Source organism: Rhinolophus sinicus, linkage group LG07, assembly GCF_036562045.2.
Source record: "Rhinolophus sinicus isolate RSC01 linkage group LG07, ASM3656204v1, whole genome shotgun sequence".
Taxonomy (NCBI): Eukaryota; Metazoa; Chordata; class Mammalia; order Chiroptera; family Rhinolophidae; genus Rhinolophus; species Rhinolophus sinicus.
In genome coordinates, this window is record NC_133757.1 from 84,231,461 (window position 1) to 84,256,798 (window position 25,338).

Genomic DNA, 25,338 nt, shown 5'->3' on the forward strand with positions numbered 1-25,338 from the left:
GGGCAGTCTGATAGAGACAGCTGTGGTGGGTTTCTGTTTAGCTGGGGTTTTATATTTTTCTGTGCAGGATGTAGAGTGCTTGTTAGCTTGCAGGGGGTTGCTGTTGCGATTGGGAATTGTTCTGTTCTAACCTATGATGGATATAAGGTGCTTGTCAGCTTGCAGGTGCAGTGCTAGCCAGGGGATTCAGAGCCAAACAGTTAATTTTTAAACTCATTCCTGCTAATTCACAATCTCGCTCCTGTTAACACTTTCCCTGTCTCATCATACATCTCAGCATTTATTTCACCAGCCCTTTTTGATAAACACTTGGGTTTTTTCCAATCTCTACATTTTCTAGCAATGCCACCAGAAATGCCCTTGTATACCATTTCCCATAAGTATAGGCTTCCTACTCATAAGAAAAATTCCCCAAAGCAGGACTGCTTAAGGGGAAACAGAACTCCACTCAACTCTGAACAAACTAATGAAGGAATTGGTGTCAGCGATGTGAGCGGGGTTGGAAAACCAGCAAACATATGTTGAGTGTATTAGTTTCTTATGCTGCTATAACAAATTGCCATAAACAGTAGCTTCAACACAAATGTATTACCTTCTAGTTCCGTAGGGCAGAAGCCTCACAGGCCTAAAATGAAGACGTGATCCTTGTGGAGGCTGTTCTGGGTAGGATCACTTCCTTGCCTTTTCTAGCTCCTAGAGGAGGCCTGCATTCCTTGGCTCATGGCCCCTTCCTCCATCTTCAAAGATGGCAAAAATGAGTCAAGTCCTTGAATCACATCACTCTGACCTCTTTTTCTGCCTCCCCCTTCCACTTCTAAGCACGCTTGTGATGACATTGAGCTCCTCAGGCTCATCTCCCTATTTTAAGGTTAGCTGATTAGCATCCTTAATTCCGTCTGCAACCTTCATTCTCCCTTGCTAAGTAGCATGACATAGTCACGGGATTTGGGGGGAAGGGCTGGAGCTGTTAATCTGCCAACTACAGTCACGCACCCCAGAACTAGCAGCAGTGGAGATGGAGACCCAGACCCTTTGTGTGTGTTTTTTTTTTTAATTTTTAGTTTCAGGTGTACAAAACAATGTAACAGACATTTATCATTTATATCCCTCACATAGTGATAACTCCCCTCCCCCATCTACTACCCCTCTGACATCGCACACAGCCATTACATTTCCACTGTCTCTGTTCCTAATGAAACCCAGACCCTTTGGCTTCAGCCTTCGTGTACTCCCTTCGTGTAAATCCTCTGTTTCCTACTGAGACCAGCACAGCATGTCCTGTCTGTGGCTATTTGTAGCTACGTTCTTTGTTTTCAAAGATTTTATTGAGGAAGGGGAATAGGACTTTATTGGGGAACAGTGTGTACATCCAGGACTTTTCCAAGTCAAGTTGTTGTTCTTTCAATCTTAGTTGTGGAGAGTGCAGCTCAGCTCCAGGTCCAGTTGCCGTTGTTAGTTGCAGGGGGTGCAGCCCCCCATCCCTTGCAGGAGTCGAGGAGTCGAATCGGCAACCCTGTGGTTGAGAGCCCACACTCCAACCAACTGAGCCATCTGGCCACCCGGAAGCTGAGCTGTAGCTCATTGACTTAATTCTAGTTGTGGAGGGCGCAGCTCACTGGCCCATGTGAGAATCCAACCGGCAGCCCCATTGCTCAGAGCTCGTTCTCTAACCAACTGAGCCACCCATCCGCCCTGTAGCCACTTTCTAAAGGCCTTGGGTTCACATACGTGCCAGCATTTCCACTGGGTATGGAATTTCCTTGGAAGGATTTCCAACCAACCTCATGACTGTTTGGGGGAGGGGCTGACTGTTCCCTGAACCCTCCAATTCAAAAGGACACAAAAAGATTTTGCTTTTAATTCACCAATTCCAGGCTTTCCTCTGGTCTGCTGGACACTCTGGGAAGGCCCCTGCAGGTCTCTGGAGTCTGGGGAATCCCCTGAAAACCCATGGGGGAAGGGAGGCCCTAGTTTGACCAGACTGTCCCAATTTAACCTTGAAAGTCCCATCTGGGAAACCCCTGCAGTCCTGGGTAAACCCCAGCAGTTGTTGGGATGACCTGGAGCCTTCCTGCTGGGCCTGGACCCCCATCTGTGATGTAGGGGGCAGCACACAAGCCTTCCCAGCAGCCTCCTGTGGACTGTATTTTCTTCAGCTGTCAAGTGGGGGTGCTGGCCCCACTTTAAGAGAACAAGAGAATTCTAAGCACCCAGCCCTGGGCCCAACATCCAGGCTGGGACAATGTGAGCTATTAAAATTTATTATTACTGGGATCATTGCCATTATTATCCTTAGTCACCTCATCTGACATTTCCTGTGGTGCCTCCTGAGGTGATAGACGCTGGGCCCCAGGCCCAGCCACCCTCTGTGGTGTAGCCTCCAACCCCTGCAGAGGCCGCCCCACCTTCCCTGGGCTAGCTGTTGAATCTGGCACCCTGGGCTTCCCGCTGCCACATTCCTAGTGGCAGAGAGGAAGTTGAGGCTGGAAGGCCATGGCTAGTCCTTCTGCGGTGGACAGGACAGCAACTTGGGCCCAGACAGCTACCCAGAGCCATTCACTCCACCAGCTTCTTGGCACCTATTGAGTACCAGGCTCAATTCCAGGATCTGAAGTTACAAGTGGAGAGCCACGCAGACCCCTCCCTCATAGAGCTAACATTCTGGAATGGAAGTCAGGCATTAAAATCAGCTCTCAGAAACTTCCAGTGGAATGTCAGGTGGTCATAAAGGTCACGAAGGAAAAAAGATAGTTGGGAACAGAGGAACAGAGAGTTGGGTTTGCTGATTCAGAATGAGGAAAGTGGTGAGGGTTTATTTCTTACCCTGACTAGTTGTTTGTTTTATTATTGTTGTTCTTTAAATCTGGGCCCATAGGTGAAGCTCATGAAAGTTTTTTTGTTTTTTAATACATGGTAAAGGAAAACTGTTTCCCTACTCAGAACACGTCTAACACCCAATGTGTGGGTTTTCTGCACCACACCATTCGCATTTTCTATGGACACCAATGGGTGTCCTACAGTTCAATTCAGTTCTGACACTGACTACTCCGGAGTTAGTGCAGACCCCACAGGTTAAGGACTCAGTCCCACAGGACTGCCCCCCACTTCAGCCTCCAATCATTGATGAGTCAGAAAAAGAGTTAATAAGAACAAGTCTGTGAGCTAACAGGAATAGGTTTAAAGATTAACCACTTAGCTGTGAGTTTCCCCAGCTAACACTCCACTTGCAGGCTGACAAAACACCAGGAGGATTTTCAGAGAAAGTCAACTGCGACAAACAGTTCTCAGAAGGGGCCAGCAGCAATGGTAAACAACTGCAAGATGACTAGCCCCCTGCATCCTGCATAGAAAAACATAAAACCCGCTAAACAGCCACATGCTGCAGCTGTCTACCTCAAACTGCTCCTGCTCCCCTGCTGGTGTTTCTCTCCTTCCCACCTGAGGAAGCTGTCTTCTTTAGATGTTGCCACGGGTATTCTCTCGGCCCCACCTTCAATAAAACTTTCCTTGCTCTCCTACTTTTCTGAGTCTTGTGAATGCTTTCACATTCTGTGAGCGACCAAGAGTAATTCTACACCAATACAATCACAAGTCCCAGGTTGTCACCTTTACTTCTGGCTGACCGCTATTAATTGGGGGTTCCCACAACCTCCTTCTCAGGTTCAATAATTTGCTATAATAGCTCATGGAACTCAGGGAGACACTACAGAGGTTTCCCAGTTTATGATAAAGGATACAGATGAACAGCCAGATGAGGAGATACACGGGGCAGGCGCTGGAATGGTCTTGGGCACAGGAGCTTCTGTCCCCATGGAGTTGGGGGTCATCACCCTCCCAGCACATGGATGTGTTCACCAACCCAAAAGCTCCCTGAATCCTGTTATTTGGGGTTTTATGGAGACTCCATTACACAGGCACAATTAATTAAATCACTGGCTATTGGTGATTAAATTCAACTTCCATCCCCTCTCCCCTCCCTGTATATGGGGCGGGGTGGGGCTGACAGTTCCAACCTTCTAATCACATGGTTGGTTCCTCTAGAAGTTACAAAGTCTCTAGAAGTTCTGTGCCATGAACCGGGAATTAAGACCAAATATATACATCTTATTATATCACAATATCACACATGGAAAGACCATTTTTCCTTCAGAGATAGGTATTTATGGTTTCAAATTTCCCTGTGTCAGCCCATTATTCCCATTCTAAACCCCAGGGACCCACTCCTTGCCACTCAGTGCCCTGACCTCAGCTTAAGAGCCTGTTGGGATCATGTATTTAAATGGCTTCACAATTCTGTAACCCATACAATCAGGCTTTAGATCTGATCACCTGCTCCTGTAAAAGATAAGCAATTGTGTAATGGCTATCATGAAATAAAACAACCGTATGTTCTCTCTCACACACAAGAATGTTCCTTGTAGCAACAAAATTGGCAAGCGCGCAAAATGCCATCACCAGAATGGACAATTAAGTTAATTAAGTTTTGAACTATCAATTTGTACAGTTGGAATATGATATGGCAGAGAAAGGGAGTGTTCAAGAGCCACTTGAGTCAACATGGATTAATCTCAAGGATGTGTCACTGAGTAAATAGAATCAAGTGGCAGAAGGACACGTACAGTATGATATGTTTTTAATAAAGTCGAAAAGCGCGCACAAGACAGCGATTTAGTATTTGAAGATGTAAGTAAAGTGAGGGGAAGATTCATAAAAAAAATCTGAGGGAGTGTATTCCAGGCAGAGGGCACAGTCAGTGCAAAGGCTCTGAGGCCGGACTGTGCCTGGTGTGTTGGAGGAACAGCGAGGAGGCCTGTGTGGCCGAAGCAGAGTGAGTGAGGGGGAGAGACGGAGGAGGGGAGGGCAGGGAGGGAACAGGGCATGTCATGCATGACCACAGAACGGAGCTGGGATTTTTATCTGAGGTGGGAGCGGAGGAAGGTTCTGAGCAGAGGAGGGACATGGCCCAACTCAGGTGCTCACAGGTGCCCTCTAGGCAATGCAAGAAGGACAGACTGGGGGTGGGAGGCAAGGGCAGGAGCCCCAGAACAGGCGCAACTGCAGTGGTCCAGGCATATGATGATGGGGCTGAACAGGGAGGTGTGAGAAGCAGGCCAATTTTGCTGATGAATCGGAGGTGGGTGTGACAGAAATGGGGGAGTCAAGTAGAACCCTAAGATTTATCTCCCTGAGCTAAAGAATATTTCCACTTTTCTCTTGAGTCCTTCCGTAGGTTGGCTGAGCAAGCATAATAAAATACAATTGTTGGTTTGTAAACTGGCTCCTGGTACACCCAGGACAAAGAGAGACTGAAGAAAGAAACAGATCACTCCAGATTGGCAGGTGGCAGGTTTAGTAAGAGAACTTACATAAGATGCTTGTCGTGGGTCTACAAGACAAGTAGATCTCTGCACCTGCCCACCAGCATCTTAAAAGTGTATATAGAGGCCTTAACTGGATTCAGTCACATATAGTGTCCAGATGGTCTCAACAACACCTTACTCTCTCAAGGCTGTGTCCTGGGAACTGCTCCCACTTTGGGAATGGTAGGCAGACATACATTCCAAGGACAGGGGAAGGGTGAGGAGCCTGTGATTGTCCAGGTCCAGCTCGAGGGTTATGACCTCTTGATGACCTCCTCCAACAAAAGCACATTATTTTTATTCCTCTCCTTTATTACGAAATATATAGACACTCTGGAGATGTCTCCATATCAGTACAAAGGCCCTCATTTATTTCCCAGCTGCATATTATTCCCTTGTCGGGGTAAGTCACTGTTAATTCCCCAGCTCCAGGTTCCCAGCACTCACTACCCTCCAGGCACCAGGCTCAGTCTCTCTCTACAACTTCACATTGAGTCTCCATAACTGCCTTGTGAGGAAGAGTCTGTCTTTCCCCATATTTTCTCAGTGAGGAGCAGCCACTTGCCCTTGGCTACAGCAGTTATGGCTCCAACTCCAGAAATAAACCTGTCTCTGCCCTTTTGTGCTGTGACCTGGGAAAGTTACTCAACCTCTGTGAAAGAAAAAATTATTCTGATGCTTGTTAAAATGGTAAGGAAAACTTCATTCACGTCTATTGCAATAGGGGGATTGAAATAGGGTTGAAAGGTCAGGGTCAATTCTGAGTACAGCAGACAGCTGGGGATTGGGAGCCAAAGAGCAGAGTGGGGGTGGGGGTTGTCTATGGTTGGAAAATAACTAAGAGGAGAGAGACGTTAAAGGTAGGGGGACTCTTGCTAAACTGACTTAACAGAATTTTTTGCTAAAGAGAAGCCAAGGACATATGCATCAAAGGTGGGGGATGAGGAACTTGATCAGATATCAAGGGTGGTGCGATGACTTAGGAGTCTTTGCTCAGACTGGGCTGGGCAAAGACAGAACCGGGGGCAAGGTCGAAGGCTAGTGGAGAAGAGGCCTCAGAGGAATAAAGTTTGGTTAAGGAGTCTTTGGCACCTCTCCGTGCCTCAGTTTCTTTCTCTGAGAAATGGGTATAAGAGCTCCTACTCAGAGGACTGCTACCAGGATCAAACGCGATGCGTGTAAAACGCTAAGCGTATAGCCTTCTCGGTAAATGGCAGAGACTTGCTGTGTGATTAAAACTCAGATCGGGTGGGACGTCCAAGTTGCTACTTGGACAGCAAGGTGGCCTCAGAGGACAGGAATGCAAGAGATCTGGAAAGGGATGTGAGCAGGTGGGCTAGAAATGCCTTCCGTAGAGACGAAGGGGGGTCTCAGCTAGAGGGTGGGGCTGGCCATGCAGTGACAAGGCAGGATGGAATGCGGAGACACATGGCAGGCGGTTGAAGGACTGAATGGCGACCGGCTGCAGCCTTAGATCACCAAGACGAGGATTTGGGGCTTGCACCAGAGTCAGGCGCGAAAGCCTGACTTGGGCCTCTCGCCCGCGCAGGAAATAAAAGATCCCGCCGCAGCGGCCTGTGTGGACCACCCACTTCCGCGTCTGAGGCGACCAATGAGTGTGACCGTTTCAGGCAGCCAATGAGAGGCGGTGTCTCGGCGGCGATCCGGCGGTGGCTGCCTTCCGCGGCGGAGAGGGCTCCGGGGTTCGAGCCACAGTCCCCAGGACCAGGGTTGAGTGTGGAGGAGGGCATGGAAAGGGCGCCTCCCAGAGGTCCTCAGGAAGGATGCGGCTGGCGAGAGGCGCCGGACTGGCAGCGCTTGGCCGGAGATGAATAACAGCACCCGCTGCCTCGGGACTGGCGGATGCCTGGTGGGTGCACGTCACGGTTCCTACCCGTCAGCGGAGTTTGGAGGTTTGGGTGTGTGTGTGGGGTGCAGACTTCCCGGGTGCAGACCTTAGCCTGACCCCATCTCCAAGCTGGGTCTGGGCCTAATGGGGACGAGGAAGGGGGAGATGGGCACCCCAAAAGTCCCATCCCCACGTCTTCTCTTAAAAGTTAATAGATAATAATAGCGAACCTTGATCGAGGGCCTGCTGCGTGCCAGGGCCTGTGCTGTGCCTTTTCCCGGCTTCATCTCACTGAATCCTCCCCACAACCCTCTGAGGGAGAGACCTTTATATGCCCGTTTTCCAGATGAGGAAACAGGTTAGAGAAAGCAGCTGATTCCTGACGAACCTGACATTATGCTGTTACAACATTCTCCTCTTTCCATCACTGTTTGTCTTAAATCAGTAACATTGGTGCAATCAGTGGAATCACTGACAGCCCCTCCTCCCTGGAGATTCAGGAGACCTCAGGAGGCCTGGGCCCTGGGCCTGGCTTTGTAAAAGTCCTGGAGCTGGGTGGGAGGTACAGAGCTGAACACAACCCTTCCCAGGCTCAGGGGAGTAAAAAGAGTCTGGCCTTGCTCATGGGGGTGGACGTGGGAGGCAGGAATCTTGGCCTGAAGCAAAAAAACAGTTACGAGGATGAAACCAATAATAATGATTTTTACCCTTGTTCTGGTCACATTTGTTATTTTTTTCAGGCCTGTATCAGGGTCTGTGCCAAACATATAAGGAATACGCAGAATTATGTTGAAACATTGCAACCATCTTTTGATGGCAGCGCTCTCGGCATCTCCATTCTCCCAATGGGGAAACTGAGGCCCAGTGTGGCTAAGTGACTTACCTCAGTTGACACAGGCAGTGCCCAAATTTACCACCCAGGTCTGTTTGACCACACCTGTCTGCCTGGTTATGTTGGGAATAATGGGTTCAGAGCAGATTTTTATACTGACGCCACTGTGTCCAATAAAAGGGTTGGGTGTTATAGTTCATGAGAAGTATCTGATAGGTGGGGACACATCCCTCAACTTCATCAAACAGATGTGGAAACTAAGGAGGAGAATTGTGTGCCTGAGGTCACAGAGTATGGGGAGTCCAGCATCGTTCCCGCGGGCCTCAGTCTGACTGGGCAGCAGGTTGAGATACTAACAGGAGCCTCCAGGTTAAGACCTGGGGACTGATGAGCTGTCCCTTCACAGCCAAGCCAGCTGTCAAGAGCATGCCTCTGTGCCACTGGAGGGCCACTGCCAGGGGCAGCACGCCTGATGAGGATGGAGCTCAGCTCATGACCACCAGAGGAGGCCTGAAGGTGCTCCTGCACTGGGCTGGCCCCGACGGCGGAGAGCCCTGGGTCACCTTCAGTGAGGCCACACTGACTGCGGAGGAGGTCTGCATTCACATCGCACGCAAAGTCGGTGAGTCCCGTGGCGAGCGTGGAGGTGCTGGCAGCAGCTGGACCCCATCCATCCACCTGCCTGTTCATTCAACAGACACAGTGAGCACCTGCTGTGTGCCAGCCCCCAAATCACTGCCTTTCTGATAGGGAAATCAGCAAGAAATGTAATAAATAAGAAAACTGTGTAGGAGGGCAGAGATAGATGATGGTGAAAAATTAAAAACTTAAGGAGATAAGGGAGGGAGCCCCAGGGATATCTGGGGAAGATGGGTACCAGGCAGCAGGAGCAGCAGGAGCAAAAGCCCAGAGGTGGGAACTTGCCGGCAACCCCTGGAGCCGGGTGAGGGGAGACAGGAGGAGGTGAGGGCAAGGAGGTGATAGCGCAGGTTGTGCAGGGCCTTGTGGGCCTCAGGGAGGATTTTGGATTTTGCTCCATGTGATGTGGGACTGTGAGCAAAGGAAAGACGTGACTGGACTCAGGTATTCACAAGTGCTCTCTGGCTGCTGTGGGGGGAACAGACTGTGGTGGGTGAGGGTGGGAGAAGGGAGACCAGGGCAGAGTTGATCCCCAGGTGGGAGAGGATGGGGGAGAGGTCAGCCAGGGCCAGACCTTACAGTGCCTTAAATGCTGGAGGGAGGAGTTGAGAGTTCAGACTATTTTTTTTTTTTAAGACAGCAGTAAGGAAATAGGGAATGGCTGGGAGAGCCTGTAGTAGATGTGCTCAAAAGTGTAATTTCTTCTGCCAGAGGAGAAGGTCTCTCCAAGGGGACTTTCTTACATGCCCTTTCTCCAGGAAGTCCTCTCAAACTCCCCCCGCCCCCACCCAACGACTGGGTGGGTGTGCCTTCTGGTGGATTCCTACACTTTGTACTTTTCAATTGATAGCTGATTCTTAAAAGCTTTCTGATGGGTGTGCTGGGTGAAGTGAAACATGTCTGGCAGAGGGAACAACGTGTGCAGAAGTCCCAGAGAGCCTGATCTATTTGAGGAAGGAAAAGACCTTAAGAGTGATTAGCTTGTCAGTTTCAAGGATTTGGAAGGGGAAGTAGGAATTGAAACTGGGGTCCAGGTCATAGCTATTCTGTGATGAGGGGTTGGGCTTTCTCAGGGTGCAATGGGGAGCCATAGAAGGTTTAAGCCAGTGAATGAAACAGTCAGATTGGCTCTTCAGGAAGTTGTCTCACAGGGAGGCACTCCTTCTGTAGGAGGCAGTGCTCTTGGATGCAGCAACTTGGCAATTTGGCATCATCTAACGTGGTTGAAATGCACACTCTGAGGCCACACAGTTCCACTTCTAGATATTCACCCTACAGACACTCAGCTCATATGTTCCAGGAGACACATGAGGATGTTCAGAGCTGTCTCATTTATTTTAGCGAAAAATGGGAGACGATCTCAAAGTCCCTCTGTAGGAGAATGTGCAAATAAATAGCAGTATGGTTGAGCACTGGAATACTATACAGCCATGAAAAGGCAACTTAACCAACCTTACATGTATCATCATGTGTGAAGCTTTCAAACTTATTGTGGCATGAAAAAGCGAATTGCAGGAAGACACTTATGATATAATACCACATTTCGAGTTTATAACATTCAAGACGATCATAGAGGATATGAAAATGGTAAACTCTACTTTAGGAGTAGACATACCTCTTTGTGGGAGGGGAAAAGAGGTGGATATAGGCTATATTTACCAAGTTTTATTTCTTTATCTGGTGGCTGGTACTTAGGTGATTATAAATCATTCTGAAAGAACTATTTTAGCTAAATGTTAAGTGATATATAAAAAGACGCCTTGGGTGGCCAATGTGGGGAATGACAAGTCTGGAGGTTGGACTAGGCCTGGGTTTTTTTTTTTGTTTTGTTTTTAAAGATTTTATTGGGGAAGAGGAACAGGACTTTATTGGGGAACACTGTGTACTTCCAGGCCTTTTTTTTTTTTTTCCAAGTTGTTAACCTTTCACTCTTGGTTGTGGAGGGTGTTGTTCAGCTTCAAGTTGTTGTCCTTTCAGTCTTAGTTGTGGAGGGCGCAGCTCAGCTCCAGGTCCAGTTGCCGTTGCTAGTTGCAGGGGGCGCAGCCCACCATCCCTTGCAGGAGTCGAACCGGCAACCTTGTGGTTGAGAGGATGTGCTCCAACCAACTGAGCCATCCAGGAGCTCAGCGGCAGCTCAGCTCAAGGTGCTGTGTTCAATCTTAGTTGCAGGAGGTGCTGGCCACCATCCCTTGCGGGACTCGAGGAACTGAACTGACAACCTTGTGGTTGAGAGCCCACCGGCCCATGTGGGAATCGAACCGGCAGCCTTCGGAGTTAGGAGCACGGACCTCCAACCTCCTGAGCCACCGGGCTGGCCCTAGGCCTGGGTTTTGGATTTGAAGGAAGTGGGTGGGTCCCAGAGAGAGGGAAGATACAGGAAGAGCAGGACTTGTACCATCTGATGTGGAGTGTGTGGAAGGAGTTGAACACAAGAACCAAGTCCTGGCTTAAGGAACTGGGCAGAGGAGGGGCAGGTGTTGGGACCTCGGATAAGATCTGTTTGAAACAAGGCATGTCTGAGGGGGCTTGTGACTTCCAGGGGCAGACAGCCAGGAGGTAGCTGATAATTTCTTTGGCGCTGAAGTTCAGAGAGAGATCAGAGGAGGGTTGTGTTAGTCAGTCGAGGATAGGTTTTGCTATAGTAAGAAGCAGCCCCCCAAATTTTCCTGGGTTAAGACAATGAAGGTTTACCTAAAATCTAATGCAGGTCAGATGGTTCGCCTCCATCTTGGCACAAGGTGTCTCTAACATCCCTGGGGCAGGGAAGATGGCAGGAGGGTTTATTTCCAGGCCTGGAAGTATGAAATCTCTTCTGCTCACATCCCATTAGCCAGAAACCAGTCCAATGGCCCCATCCAAGCTGCAAGGGAGGCTGGGAAATATAGTCTTCTGTGAGGCCACAGCGTGGTCAACATATTGCGTTGTCTTCTGTCAGCAGGGGAGGAAGTGCAGGGAAGGCTTGTGAAGGGAGACAGCAGGTCTGGGGGCCCACAGAATGAATGGCAGCAGACGCTGACTCCTAACCTTGTTTCTCCCCTGTTCCAGGCATCACTCCACCCTGCCTCAATCTCTTTGCCCTCTTCGATGCCCAGGCCCAGGTCTGGCTGCCCCCAAACCACATCTTTGAGGTCTCCAGAGACATAAGCCTGACACTGCACTTCCGCATGAGGTGAGCAAAGGCCTGTGGGAAGCTTGTCTCCTTTTGTTCTGTCCCCTCCTTCCCCTGCACCCCATTTTCCTAGAGCTGGTCTGAATCTGTGCTCAGCCCCAGCTGTGCCCACTCCTTTCCTGCAGGTTTTATTTCCGGAACTGGCATGGCACAAATCCTCAGGAGCCAGCTGTGTACCGCTGCGGGCCCCCAGGGGCCAAGGCTTCATCAGATCAGGCAGAACAGGGCATGCAACTCCTGGACCCAGCTTCCTTTGAGTACCTCTTTGAGCAGGTGTGAGCAGGGCTGGGGAGGTGGGATTATTTTGGGGGAACTTATGGGCAGTTGAGAAGGCTCCACTTCCCTCCCCAGTTACAACTAATAGGTTTCAACTCATGCCATCTGGGATCCTTTTTCTGCCTGAACCAAAGGGTTTTGAGACTCTCCCGTTTGCCTGGGAAAGAGTGCTGTGATCCATCAATGATGTCTGCCACAGGCATAGGGTTGGGTAGAAAGGCATGAATGCTGTGTATTTGGCTTTTCCAGAAAACTTTTTCCCCGCCTCCCCAAAGTGGTCAGAAGCTGGGGAGCGAACAGGTTCTCATGCCTCCCTTCCTGTCCAATTTAACCACCCCCAGGGCAAGCATGAGTTTGTGAATGATGTAGCATCGCTGTGGGAGCTATCGAGTGAGGAGGAGATCCACCACTTTAAGAATGAGAGCCTGGGCATGGCGTTTCTGCACCTCTGCCACCTCGCTCTCCGCCTTGGTGTTCCCCTGGAAAAGGTGGCCAAGAAGATCAGGTATCTGCAAATGGGGCGGAGACACTGTGTAGATGGATGGCAACATCTGGGCATGGTAGGACCAAGGCAGACCTTTCATGCTGCCATGACTTCGTTCATTCAACAAATGTTTATTGAGTACCTACTACTGTATGCTGGCATTAGTTCTGCGTATTGAGGACACAGTAGCGAACAAGTCAGATAAGAATGTCTGGTGAAGGAGACAGGCAATAAAGAAAATACAAAAGTAAAATGTGTAGTGATTTAGATGGTGATAACTACAACAGAAAAATTAGGCAGAAAAAGAGGAAGAAGAAGAGTGTCAGGGAGTCAGGGTTACACAATTTAAAATTGAGTAGTCAGGGAATTCCTCACTGAGCAGGTAACATTCATTCACATTCAAAGATCTGAAGGAAGTGAAAGAGGGAGCCATGTAGGTATCTGGGAGAAGATAATTCTATAGAGGGAACAGCCAGTGCAAAGGCCATGAGGCTGGACTGTGCTCGATATGTTGAAGGAAGTGTGGCTGGAGCATGATGAACTTGGAGAACTCCCTATAATTCAAGGGAAGGAAGGAGCTAGCTATGCTCACCTCCATTGCCAACTCTTGGGGCAATCAGAGCATACTGCCTGGAGGAGGCAGCAGGAGAGTTGGGTCTTCAGTACCAGCAGTTCTTCTTAAAATACATATCCTATCACCATCATGTTATCACTCTGGAGGACTGGGGCTGTGACAGCGAACTGGGAAACCCAGAGGAGGCAGCCTATCCAACCTGGAGATCAGAGAACACTTCCTGGGGGAGGTGACATTTCTACTGATACCTGAAAGTTGAGTTGGCTTTATCCGGATGTGGACTGCGTTGGCAAAGCATTCTAGGCCAAGGGAATAGCATATACAAAGGCCCAGAGGCAGAAGGTGGCAAAAGCCTATTTCTAAGGGGACCAGATTTGGAATATGATTGCCCATGTGCAGGAGTCGGCAAGGCACTAGTCAGGGGGCCTCTTTCCCCAGTGGGGAGCCCTGGAGGGCTTGGAAGTGGGGACAGGAGGCAGCTAGAACCTCAAGCTTTAGGAGCTCTCTGGTCAAAGGGTGGACGGGAAGGCTTGGGACATGGCGACTGAAGCTGCGAAACCTATAATCTAGGCGGGTTATTATACTATACTAGTGGGCAAGTGCAGGGAAGGTGATGGGGAGAGGGGCTAAGGGGGCAGGGCTTTGTGAGGAACAGAGGAACCCCCCAGAATTGTGCCTTTTATTGATAACCATAATATTCATGTTAAAAACAATAACAACTTCAATAATAACAGCTGACAGTGACATGGTCCTTATTATATGCCAATCAATAGTCTTAATTCTGTCATAAGCCCTACAGGTGGGCACAGTTTGAAGCCCTTTAGAGCTTAAGGAAGTTGCCCAAGAGCTGGGATTTCAGCCCATAGACTCCTCCTGAGTTCTGTGCCCCAGGCCCGACACCACGCAGCCTCCCTGTGCTGGCCCTTTATTGTGTGGTCTTTCCACCTCATGATAGCCTGCGTGTTTTCTAGATGAGGCAGCGGAGGTTCAGAGAGGTTAAGCCACTTACCCTGTGTCACCCAGCCAGGCCTGCAACCCAGGCGCCTGACTGGCCCCTCCTGGTCGTCCCCACAGCTTCAAGGACTGCATCCCACGCTCCTTCCGGCAGCAAATCCAGCAACACAACGCCTTCACACGGCTGCGCCTGTGGATCCTCTTCCACAGGTTCCTGCGGGCCTTCCAGCCAGGCCACCTCTCTCAGCAGGTCATCATGGTCAAGTACCTGGCCACACTTGAGCGGCTGGCACCCCGCTTCGGCACAGAGCGTGTGTCTGTGTGCCACCTAGAGCTGCTGGCCCAGGCTGAGGGAGAGCCCAGCTACATCCGGGACAGCAGGCAGGACCCTCTGGACCCTGGGCCCGAGTCTGCTGTAGGACCCCCGACTCATGAGGTGCTGGTGACCGGTACTGGTGGCATCCAGTGGCGGCCAGTACAGGCAGAGGTGAGCAGGGCACCTTTTCTATCTGGGGGTCCAGGTAGGGCCGGGCAGGGGCTCCTATGAAATCTTGGCCTTGGTCTCTGAGGGGAACTGTGGTGCGTCCTTTCCCCACATGGCTCTGGGGTATGTCCTTCTGTCCCCGGAGTCTGTTTTCTTGGGAAGTATCCTTTGTCTGCTGCCCGCTGAGGACCTGATTTCTGGGGTCTGCTCCTCTGATAATCCCTTTGGCATATGGGGGTGAGAGAATAGGATTCTCTTCTCTGCCCTCCTCGAGGTTCTGGCTTCTGGCATGTATATCTCGTGGGGGTGGGTCCTCTGTCCCACCTGTGACACGACATGAGGGGGGGATGCTGAAGGAGATTGCCTGGTGCCCCCAGTTCCAGCCTCTCCACAGATGGAATGTGTGGGGGACTAAACAGGTACATCCCTGCTCAAATCCATCCTCCCCACATGCTGGCTTTCCAGGGTCCCAGTGGTGATGCCGGTGGCAGGAGCAGGAATGCCCATGCTGGCTCCTCTGCGAAGAAAGCAAAGGCCCAAGAGTTGGGCAACCAACCCATGGACAGGCCACGCGAGGTGCCATGGACCTACTTCTGTGACTTCCAGGACATCAGCCACGTCGTGCTGAGGGAACGCCATGTCAGCATCCACTGTCAGGACAACAAGTGCCTGGTGGGGCCGGGGCCTGGGGGCTGGGCTGGGGGTGCCTCCAGCCTGCGATGCCTGGCTGACATACCCCTGGCCTCTAGGAGCTGACCCTGCCTTCCCGGGCCGGGGCCCTGTCCTTGGTGTCCCTGGTGGATGGCTATTTCCGCCTGACAGCTGACTCGAGCCACTACCTGTGCCACGAAGTGGCTCCTCCACGGCTTGTGATGAGTATCCAAGATGGTGTTCACGGACCCCTGCTGTGAGTGCGCGGGGGGCGCTGGGCAGCGTGGGCCATGGGGGCAGCAGCTGCCAACTAGACTGTGCTCTGGGAACTGGGGCTCGAATGAGGTGTGTGTACAGATTTGTGGGCACTCATGTCTCAGTGTGTGCTTGTGTGCGCAGCTGTCAGTGTGCAAGCATTTGTGTCTGGTGTGTACCTGTGAGTGTGAGCACATGTTTGCTTGTGTGTGACTGCATTATATGTGCAAGCATTCACTCATACCACTGGTGCCTCCATTTGTGTGTGTGTGTGTGTGTGTGTGTAAGTACACTCACATGTGCGTGCCTGTGTGTGTGTGTGTGTGTTGTACTGCACGTGGGGTACAATAGGGGTTAGAGAGGGAGAGAGCCACTACAATGGCATTGGCGACGTGTCATGGGAGTGACTGGGTTGGGGACTACTACTTGTGCGTGTCTGGATGTTGAACAGCCCATTTGGTGTGCAGCTGTGTCACTGCTCCAGGGACTGCGTATAAAATTGTCCTCGTATGTTTTCACACGTGATAGGATGGGGGATTTTTGTGGTGCTATGTTTTACAAATGCTGGTGGCCATTCACAGATATGTGTGTGGGTTTACGCCCCTGCAGGTGTGTGTCTGTCCTGATAATTGTCGGTTACTGAGAGATTCTGTTTGGACTTGTAGGGCTGAGAATGTGAAGTATTAGTGCTTATGTGGTCATCAGATGCGTGTGTGGCCGTTCTGCATGCTGCCAGGTCATAGTTTGTGATTGTCTGGCCATTGTCCCTGTGCCTGGGTGTCCCTTATCCTGTGTGTAACACTGGGACTGACCCCTGGGGGTTTCTTTCTAAGAGGTCTCACCCCTCTGAGCCTCGTCTCTACACCAGGGGAGGGTGAAGTAGCTATTTTACCTCATGAGAGCTATGGCTGTGCCACATCACAGCTGAGTGTGTGCCACCCGTGCGGGGTCTGTGGGCCTTATCAGTGCGTTTCTTAGTCTGTTTAGGCTGCTATAACACAATACAACAGACTGGGTGGCTTAGAAACAACACACGTTTATTTCTCACCATTCCGAAGGTCAGAAGTCCAAGGTACCAGCAGATCTGGTGTCTGGTGAGGGCCCACTTTCTGATTCAAGACAGCTGTCTTCTTGCTGTGTTCTCATGGGAGCTCTTTGGGGTCCCTTTTATAAGCAGTAATCCCATTCATGAGGGCTCCACCATCATAACTGACTTACTTTCCAAAGATTCCAGCTCCTAATACCATCACATTGAGGGTTAGGACTTCAACAGACGAATTTTAGGGGGACACGAACACCCAGTCTAGCAGCACGTGAGCCGCCGTGTATGCAGGCGCCTGGGCCTGTGGCGTGGTGTCTCCTGTTTGTTGTTCAGGACGATTGTTACCTCTGGGCCTAGGATGTCGGTGCCCCTGTGCTGCCTCATGACACTGGGTAAGCAGCCGTGTCAATGAACATCCTCCTTTGGGGGTGGGACAGACAGTCCACTGTGTGTCACCCTGGGAGTGGCTGTGTCTGTGGCTGGGGTGTGCCCGCTGGCATTTGACAGCTGTTTTCTGTCTCTGCGTGTATGTCATTGTGTCGCTGACAGTGTCTGACAGATGTTTCCCATAAGTGTGTGCCTGTTTCTCTGCGTGAGTTGTCATGTGTGACAGTGTTATACCTGCGTGTGTGTGTCCCAGACTCAGTGTCACCACATAAGCAGCTGTGTCTGACATTTGTCCCAGCTGGGAGTGTGCCCCTCTGGGTAGGTTTTGTGCGTTCCTGTTGCCAGGTGGGGGTCCAGCAGCGCCCCCTGATGCTGCCCCCTTGTCCCTTGCAGGGATGCATTTGTGCTGGCTAAGCTGCGGCCGGAGGACGGTCTCTATCTCATCCACTGGAGCACCAGCCACTTCAATCGCCTTATCCTCACAGTGGCCCAGAGGGACCAGGTGGGCTTGGAGTGGGGGTCCTGGGCAGGGGCTGGGTGTACCTGCCTGGACCCCTGCTCATCGCCCTCATCCTGCAACCCACCCCAGGACCCTGGTACGCAGGGCTTGCGCCTGCGGAAGTTCCCCATTGAGCTGCATACGGGGACCTTCACACTGGAGAGCTGGGACCGGTACTTCCCCAGTGTGCGGGAGCTTCGGGCTGCCCTGCAGGGCTGCTTGCTACGGGCCGGTGATGACTGCTTCTCCCTGCGCCACTGTTGCCTGCCGCAGCCAGGAGGTGTGATCGGGGTGCACGGGGTCGGGGGTGGCACTTCCTCCATGGCAGCCCTCAGTGACTTGGCTCTCGCCCCCAGAGATCTCCAATCTCATCATCATGCGGGGGCCTCAGGCCAGCAGCACCAGGCCACTCAACCTCAGCCAGCTCAGCTTCCACCGGATCTGCCAGGATGACATCACCCAGGTGTGTGCAGGTGTGGGGCCCCTGGGAGTAGGAGGGTGCCAGGAGGAGCAGCCACCAGCTCTTGTCGTGGACACATTCTCTGCCATGTTCCCCCAGCTGTCCCACTTGGGCCAGGGCACGAGGACCAACGTGTATGAGGGCCGCTTGCAAGTAGGGGGCAGAGGCTCTGCGGAGGACACGGCAGACGGTGGGGACACCCCCATGCTTGGTGCGGGCCGTGGGCAGGAGCTCCGTGTGGTGCTGAAGGTGCTAGACCCCAGTCACCATGACATCGCCCTGGTGAGTGAATGCAGCCGGGGCTGGGGGAGGGGCCGGGTGTGCGGCCACCTGACCTGGTGTCCCCACAGGCCTTCTATGAGACAGCCAGCCTCATGAGCCAGGTGTCCCATGTGCACCTGGCCTTCGTCCATGGCGTCTGTGTGCACGGCTCCAAGAGTGAGTGAACCCCAGCAGACTGCCCCCACCATTTACGGGCCGACCCCCCACTTATACCCACTCCCTGGGTTGTACCCCGACCTTTGACCAACATCCTGACCCCTGACTACCAACCTATGACTATTCAACCCAATCTATGACTATTCAACTCTCACCATTACCCTGACCCCCTGCTATACCCCAACCCCTGACTATATGCCAACCCATTGCATCTCAGCCTCTGGCTATACCTTGACTATTACATGCACCCCAACCCTCGACTATACCCTGATTCCCGACTTCATCCCATGCTCCATTCACCACCTAGATGCCTCTATAGCCCAGCCCCCATCTGCCCTCCAACCCCATCAGGACTGTGACCCCATGCAGACCCAAGCCCTGTTGGATACCCCAGTCCTTCCAGACCTCAGCCCCTGCCCCACCCCACCTCTACATCTACCCTGTGTGTACCTCAAAACTCCTTGCACAGGGTCACCCTGGCCAGTCCCCAGAACCTGAACCCCATGTGTCCACCTCTCCTGCTTCCCCCCAATGCTGGCTTTCACTCTGACCCTGAATAACTTCCGCCCCCGAGCACCCCAACGCTGTGGGATCCTAGCATCACTGATGCGTCAGCCTCAAGCTCCATGCCTCCACTTGTCTGCCTCACCCCCAGGTCCCCAGTCCCCTCTCCACCATTGTCCTGACAGCTGACTATGTCTCAGACCCACCCTGGACCCAAACACCACCATTCATCTCTGCCTCACCCTGGACTCACCTCAGCCTCCACTCCATCCTGCATTTCCCCTCTCCCTGAGGTCACTCCTAAGCTCCCCACACACACCCCTGCCCAACAGCTTCCCCGCCCACAGCCCCAGCCCCCCATGGCCTGCCCTCAGTGCCCTGGAGGGTGGAGGCAGGTGGGTGGCCCTGCAGTGGCTGGTCTTTGCAGACATCATGGTGACCGAGTACGTGGAGCATGGACCTCTAGACGTGTGGCTACGGCGGGAGAGGGGCTGCGTGCCTGTGGCCTGGAAGGTGGCAGTAGCCCAGCAGCTGGCCAGTGCCCTTAGCTATCTGGTACGTGGCCTGTGGGTGGAGGGGAGGGCCACCGGTTGGTGGGGAGGGCCAGGGCAGCCTCAGCACTGGGAGAACAGGAAGGACCCACTGGGCACACAATGACAGTGTGTTGGGGTCCCCATAATGACTATGATTGTCTTTTTCACATGGGCTGTCCCTGTGGGATGGTGTGGGGACAGGGTCTGTAGGCCTCCACTGGCCATGCCCCCTTTCCTTCCCACCCCAGGAAGACAAGAGACTGGCTCATGGTAACGTGTGTGGCCGGAACATCCTCCTGGCACGTCTGGGGTTAGCAGAGGGCACCAGCCCATTCATCAAGCTGAGTGACCCCGGCGTGGGCCTGGGTGCCCTCTCCAGGGAGGGTGAGGACCTGGACATGGCTGGGTATGGGGAGTGGCTACCCCTACTCCTTTCACCCTCGGTGACCTCTGGCCCTGGCCCCCAGAGCGGGCAGAGAGGATCCCCTGGATGGCCCCTGAGTGCCTCGTCGGCGGGGCCAACAGCCTAACCACCGCGGCTGACAAGTGGGGCTTTGGTGCCACCCTCCTGGAGATCTGCTTCAACGGGGAAGCTCCTCTGCAGTGCCGCAGCCCCTCTGAGGTACATCCGGGGCACCCTTGGGCTCTTCCCACAAAGGCGCCAAAACCTCCAAGGGCACATTCAGGGTCCAGAACTCCTCCCTCTGGCTTGTGGCCTCATATGTTGTCTCATCTTTTTGGGGCTCCATCAGGTTATCTATCAGTTCGAGATAACTGTAGTCCCAGCCTCATAATGTCATTGTGGTACACAGCAAAGAAGTGACATGCTTGAGTTGTAGACACAGTGACCTGGGTAGTGATGGAGGAAGCACAGGCTGTAGTGGGGAGGAGGTCCCAGAGGATGCCCCTGACCCAGCCGAGGGGTAGGCAAGGCTTCCCAGAGGAGCTTTTAATCGAAGTGCAGATATAACACAGTGGCCCATGCTAGAGAGTGGCAGCCTCGGCACAGCCTGTGCAAAGGCCTGGGGTCTGATGCATTCAGGGAGCTGTGTCTGCAGAGCTCCCTGGGAGCAGAGATGGGTGGGAGTCAGGACAGGAAGGGACAAGTGTGAGATGCTTCACACAACAGAATCTGCTGGACTTGGGTTTAAGTCCTGGCTCTGCGGTGGCAGGCAAGTCAGCTTCCCTTTGCCAAGACTCAGTTGCTTCACCTGTAAAATGAAAACAGTACAAGGACCTGGCTGGTCCAGCCCTGCCGCCTTGGCGGCTTGACTCTGCCTCTTGGGAAAACAGACTTGGGGGGTGGGGCTACTGACGCCTTCAGGTTCCCTTCCCCACAGAAAGAGCACTTCTACGAGAAGCAGCACCAGCTGCCTGAACCCTCGTGCCCGGAGCTGGCCATGCTTACCAGCCAGTGCCTGACCTATGAGCCAGCCCAGCGGCCATCCTTCCGCACCATCCTGCGTGACCTCACTCGGCTGCAGCCCCAAAGTGAGCCCCACCCCAGTGCTGGGACCTTGGGGCAGGGGAAGGGATTGGGATTCCTACTGACACAGGCACAGTGCACTCAAGGTCTCTGTATAGTGGCTCATGGTGTGTGCCAGATTCTAATTCACTTAGGCGGGGAATGCCCGACTTCTTAATGTTTTCCTTGGTTTCAGCCAAACTTCTTTGGATGCATTTTTTTGTTTTGTTTTGTTTCCTCTCTTGATGAAAAGTTTGTGCCCTTTACCCAATCTCAGAACATCCCAGGTATCAGTTTGATGCAGCCAACTCTGCGTTTTGGACTAGATGTGGAATTTTCCAGCTGTTGAAAAAAGTTTCCTTATCTCTGGGTTGATCCTTGGGGGAGGCAGTTACCTGCTTTCTGTGCCCCAAAGTGTAGACCTGCTGGGTAAAGGGCTACGGCCCGACGTCATGCGGTGTGGCTTTTCCAGATCTTGTTGACGTCTTGGCTGTGAACCCCGACTTGCAGGCGGCAGACCCCACTGTTTTCCACAAGCGCTATTTGAAAAAGATTCGGGATCTGGGCGAGGTGAGGGCGGGGCCTGGAGGGCCGGGGCGGGGAGCTGGCAGTTAGAAAGCTCGCGGGGGCAGAGAAGTTCAAATCCTAAGGAAATCCTGCGGAAGGGTGTTTTTTTAGAGTGGGCAGAGCCAGGTCCAAAAGACTGTCAGCTTCAAAGGAGGCCCTGGGGAATTGAAAGGGGGTCCTAGGCCCCTAGGAGACCCAGCAACACGGAGTACGTGGGGCCTAGGATTTTCCCAAACTGACCAGCCTGGAGGCGGGGCCCAGGGAATCGAGGCTCGGGCTAAAAACTATCCTGCGTTCTTGGCTAGGGTCACTTCGGCAAGGTTAGCTTATACTGTTACGACCCGACCAACGACGGCACTGGCGAGATGGTGGCAGTGAAGGCCCTCAAGGCGGACTGCGGCTCTCAGCTCCGCACCGGCTGGAGGCGGGAGATCGATATCCTGCGCACGCTCTACCACGAGCATATCGTCCAGTACAAAGGCTGCTGCGAGGACCAAGGTGGGTGGAACCGGACGGGGCCTAGAAGTCGATGGGGCGGGGCCATCAGGACCTGTGGCCAATTAGAGCCTCTCAGTCCCAGGTTGGAGGACGGAGGTTGTTAGGCACCGAAGTGGGCGTGGCTGGACTGCCTTTTTTCCATTTGGGGGACGCTCTCTTAGGGCCAGGATGGGTCGCAGCCGTTGTCACCTCCCTGGGTTGGGGACAGGGTTTAGGATGGCTCCTTCCCACCTGAGGACTGGGCCTAGTGTGGGTGGGCCTTGGCCTTCCCTACTCACCTTGGGGTCGGGAGCTGCAGGGCTCACGGTGGGCCGCCCCTGGCCCCTACCTCTATCGCCCTTAGGCGAAAAATCGGTACAGCTCGTCATGGAGTACGTACCCCTGGGTAGCCTCCGAGACTACCTGCCCCGGCACAGCGTTGGGCTGGCTCAGCTGCTGCTGTTTGCCCAGCAGATCTGCGAGGTGGGCCGGCCCGCCCCTGCTTGCAGAACCTGCCCCTCCTCTTTGGCTTGGCCTGAGTGTCCCATCCCTTTGCTTGCCAGACCCAGCCCCTGGGCTGACTTTCCAACATACTTGTCCGTCAGCCGATCACCTGGTCACACCCCCAGCCTGCCAGTCCCCCAACCCGCCTAATTTCCACTCTGAGACGCCGCTCTGCTCACTTGGCCACGCCCAGCAGCCCGGTCCCTCCCAGTTTGCCCACCCCTGGTCCAGTGTCCCCTCTGTGGTCTCCTCTGCGTCCATCCTGCTTCCTTGCTTGGTTGCACCTGCCATCCTGCCTGCTCTCGCAACCGGTCCCTGCAAGCCTGACCTGACTGTCCCCCAGCCATCCGGGTCACCGCTCCTTAGGCCCCGCCTCACCCCGCTCCCAGGGCATGGCCTACCTGCACACGCAGCATTACGTCCATCGAGACCTGGCTGCGCGCAACGTGCTGCTGGACAACGACAGGCTGGTCAAGATCGGGGACTTTGGCTTAGCCAAGGCTGTGCCCGAAGGCCACGAGTACTACTGCGTGCGCGAGGATGGGGACAGCCCTGTGTTCTGGTGACTAGACGAGACCCACCTGGAGGGGGGGCCAGGCTTATCTGGAGCAGTCAGTGGAGGAGGTGGATGCTGGGGCCTCAGATGACAGGGTCTGGTCTCACCTTAAGGGAGGGGCCCTAACGGGCCAGCGGGCTTCCAAGCCCCAGATAAGGACTCCAGTCTGGTCTGGCCCAAAGCCTAACTGCCCTGTCCCCCCAGGTATGCCCCAGAGTGCCTGAAGGAGTGTAAGTTCTACTATGCATCTGATGTCTGGTCCTTTGGTGTCACCATGTATGAACTGCTGACCTATTGTGATTCCAGCCAAAGCCCCCCCTCGGTGAGAGCCAAGCCCGCACCCCTACCCCGTACTAGAGGAGTTAGAATGGCATGCATTCAATTCCCAGCTCCCCCAGCTTAGCAAGTGCTTGATCCACTTGAGCATCACAGTCCCAATCTGTAAAATGGGCCACTTAAAATGCCAGGGGCTTTGATTGTGACAGAAACTCAAATAGGAACTCAAATAGGAACAGCTTATTCCTCTATTTGCAAACTCCAGGGGAGAGTTGGGGCACAGCTTAATATAGACCCTCAGATATCATCATGAATCCCATTTTCTCCATCACTCAGCTATGCTGTTCTCTGTGGTAGTATCTCTCAGGCCGTCTCTCTCTTGTGGCAACCATGGTCCCCTAGTCCTCCCAGCAGCCCTCCAGGTACCCATTCCCTGCAGCTGAGGGGATCAAGGGTGCTTTCCAGCTTAATTCTCAGGACTCTCTGACTGGCCCAGCTTAGCTCACATGTCCTCCAGGGAGCCAACCAATGGGTATCCATGAGCCACAATAATTGGCCAGGCCTGGGCTGTAGGAGGAGCCAAGAGAACGTTAGGGGTTTATTCCCAAAACCAATCAGAGTGCCTTTATAGGAGATTAAAAAAAAAAAAAAAGATCCTGGACAGACAAAACAACTTGCTGAGAGGCTTAATAACAACAGCAAACACCTGATTCAGACTTACTCTATGAATATGAGTTTATCTAACTTTCACAATCACCCCAGGTGTTAGAAGATATTGCCCCATTTTACAGATGGGAAAACAGGCCTAAGGAGGTGAAGTCATAAGTCCAAAAGTTACACAGCTGAGAAGTGGTAGAGGCAAGACTACCACGTTTCCCCGAAAATGAGACCTAGCTGGACAATCAGCTCTAATGCATCTTTTGGAACAAAAATTAATATAAGACCCCGTCTTATATCATAGTAAAATAAGACCGGGTCTTATATTTTTGCTCCAAAAGACTCATTAGAGCTGATCGTCCGGCTAGGTCTCATTTTCAGGGAAACGTGGTCGAACCCCTGCAGTCCTACTCCAAGCTCCTGCCCTCTACCTAGGCAGCTGTGCCTCTTGAAGAGCTTGTCTTTTATTCTGTAGAAATTCATCGAGCTTATAGGCCTCACCCAGGGGCAGATGGCAATACTGAGGCTCACAGAACTGCTGGAACAAGGGGAGAGGCTGCCTCGGCCAGAGAAATGTCCTTGTGAGGTGAGACCCCCCCCTCCTCTGCCCCCACCATTGGACTGTAGACAGGGCAGTAACCACAGCCCATTTTTCCTCCCCCAGATCTATCTCCTTATGAAGAACTGCTGGAAGGCAGAGGCCTCAATCCGCCCAACTTTCCAGAACCTCATACCCATCCTGAAAACATTGCACGAAAAATACCAGGGCCAGGCCCCCTCTGTGTTCAGTGTCTGCTGAAGCCCACCCGTGGCTCTGATTCAGGGGATCAGAGGAGGCAGTACCCACAGAAAGGGCCGCCCACTCTTACCCCAACAGGGGGAAGTTGGTCTCACCCACTCCCTGCGCCTTACTCCTGCCCTGAGACTCCACCTTTGTGACCTGACTTTCCCTGTCTTTATCCATTTGGGCTGCTATAACAGAGTACCACTGACTGGGTGACTTATAAACAACAGAAATTGATTACTCACAGCTCTGGAGGCTGTGAAGTCCAAGATCAAGGTCATATTTGGGTGAAGGCCCTCTTCCTGGTTCATAGCCTAGGCCTTCTCACTGTGTTCTCACAAGCGGGAGGGTAGTGAGGGGTCTTTCTGGGGCTTCTTTTATAGGGGCACTAATCCCATTCATGAGGCACCTAAGTACCTCCCAAAGGCCCACCTCCTGATTCCATCACATCAACTGCCAGTTTCACCCTTTTCTCCCTGTTTGACCTCAGGGAAGTGACTTTCCCTCTCTGGGCCTCAGTTCTCAACTATGAGCTAGGGATAGTCATGCTTGCTACTTGGAGGACTAATGTAAAGAGTTAAGACATTGTGTATGCCACATGCTTAGCAGAGAGACTTGCAAACAAGCACTTAATAAACATTTGATACTGTTCATCTGGTGCT

At 52.7% G+C, this 25,338-nt stretch overlaps 1 protein-coding gene across 12 annotated transcripts; it reads left to right on the forward strand.

The window, feature by feature from the left end:
• Positions 1-7,002: 7,002 nt before the first annotated feature.
• TYK2 (tyrosine kinase 2) lies at positions 7,003-25,327 on the forward strand. Of its 12 annotated transcripts, none has more exons than XR_012498102.1 (24): positions 7,003-7,230; positions 8,448-8,663; positions 11,726-11,849; positions 11,975-12,122; positions 12,467-12,630; positions 14,258-14,624; positions 15,087-15,293; positions 15,371-15,528; positions 17,350-17,458; positions 17,546-17,735; positions 17,812-17,918; positions 18,015-18,197; positions 18,266-18,353; positions 19,285-19,412; positions 19,639-19,774; positions 19,858-20,012; positions 20,731-20,881; positions 21,328-21,425; positions 21,728-21,920; positions 22,264-22,382; positions 22,747-22,965; positions 23,164-23,281; positions 24,368-24,478; positions 24,557-25,327. XR_012498102.1 is itself a non-coding variant. In XM_019744868.2 (24 exons), the coding sequence occupies exons 1-24, from the start codon at positions 7,224-7,226 to the stop codon at positions 24,689-24,691; spliced, it is 3,585 nt and encodes a 1,194-aa protein (XP_019600427.2). In that variant the 5' UTR covers positions 7,004-7,223; the 3' UTR covers positions 24,692-25,327. The 12 variants fall into 12 exon arrangements, 2 of the variants coding, with proteins under 2 accessions (XP_074194294.1, XP_019600427.2); XR_012498101.1 differs by having other exon boundaries at positions 7,004-7,230; positions 22,793-22,965; positions 24,274-24,478; XM_019744868.2 differs by having other exon boundaries at positions 7,004-7,230; positions 22,793-22,965.
• Positions 25,328-25,338: the final 11 nt, after the last annotated feature.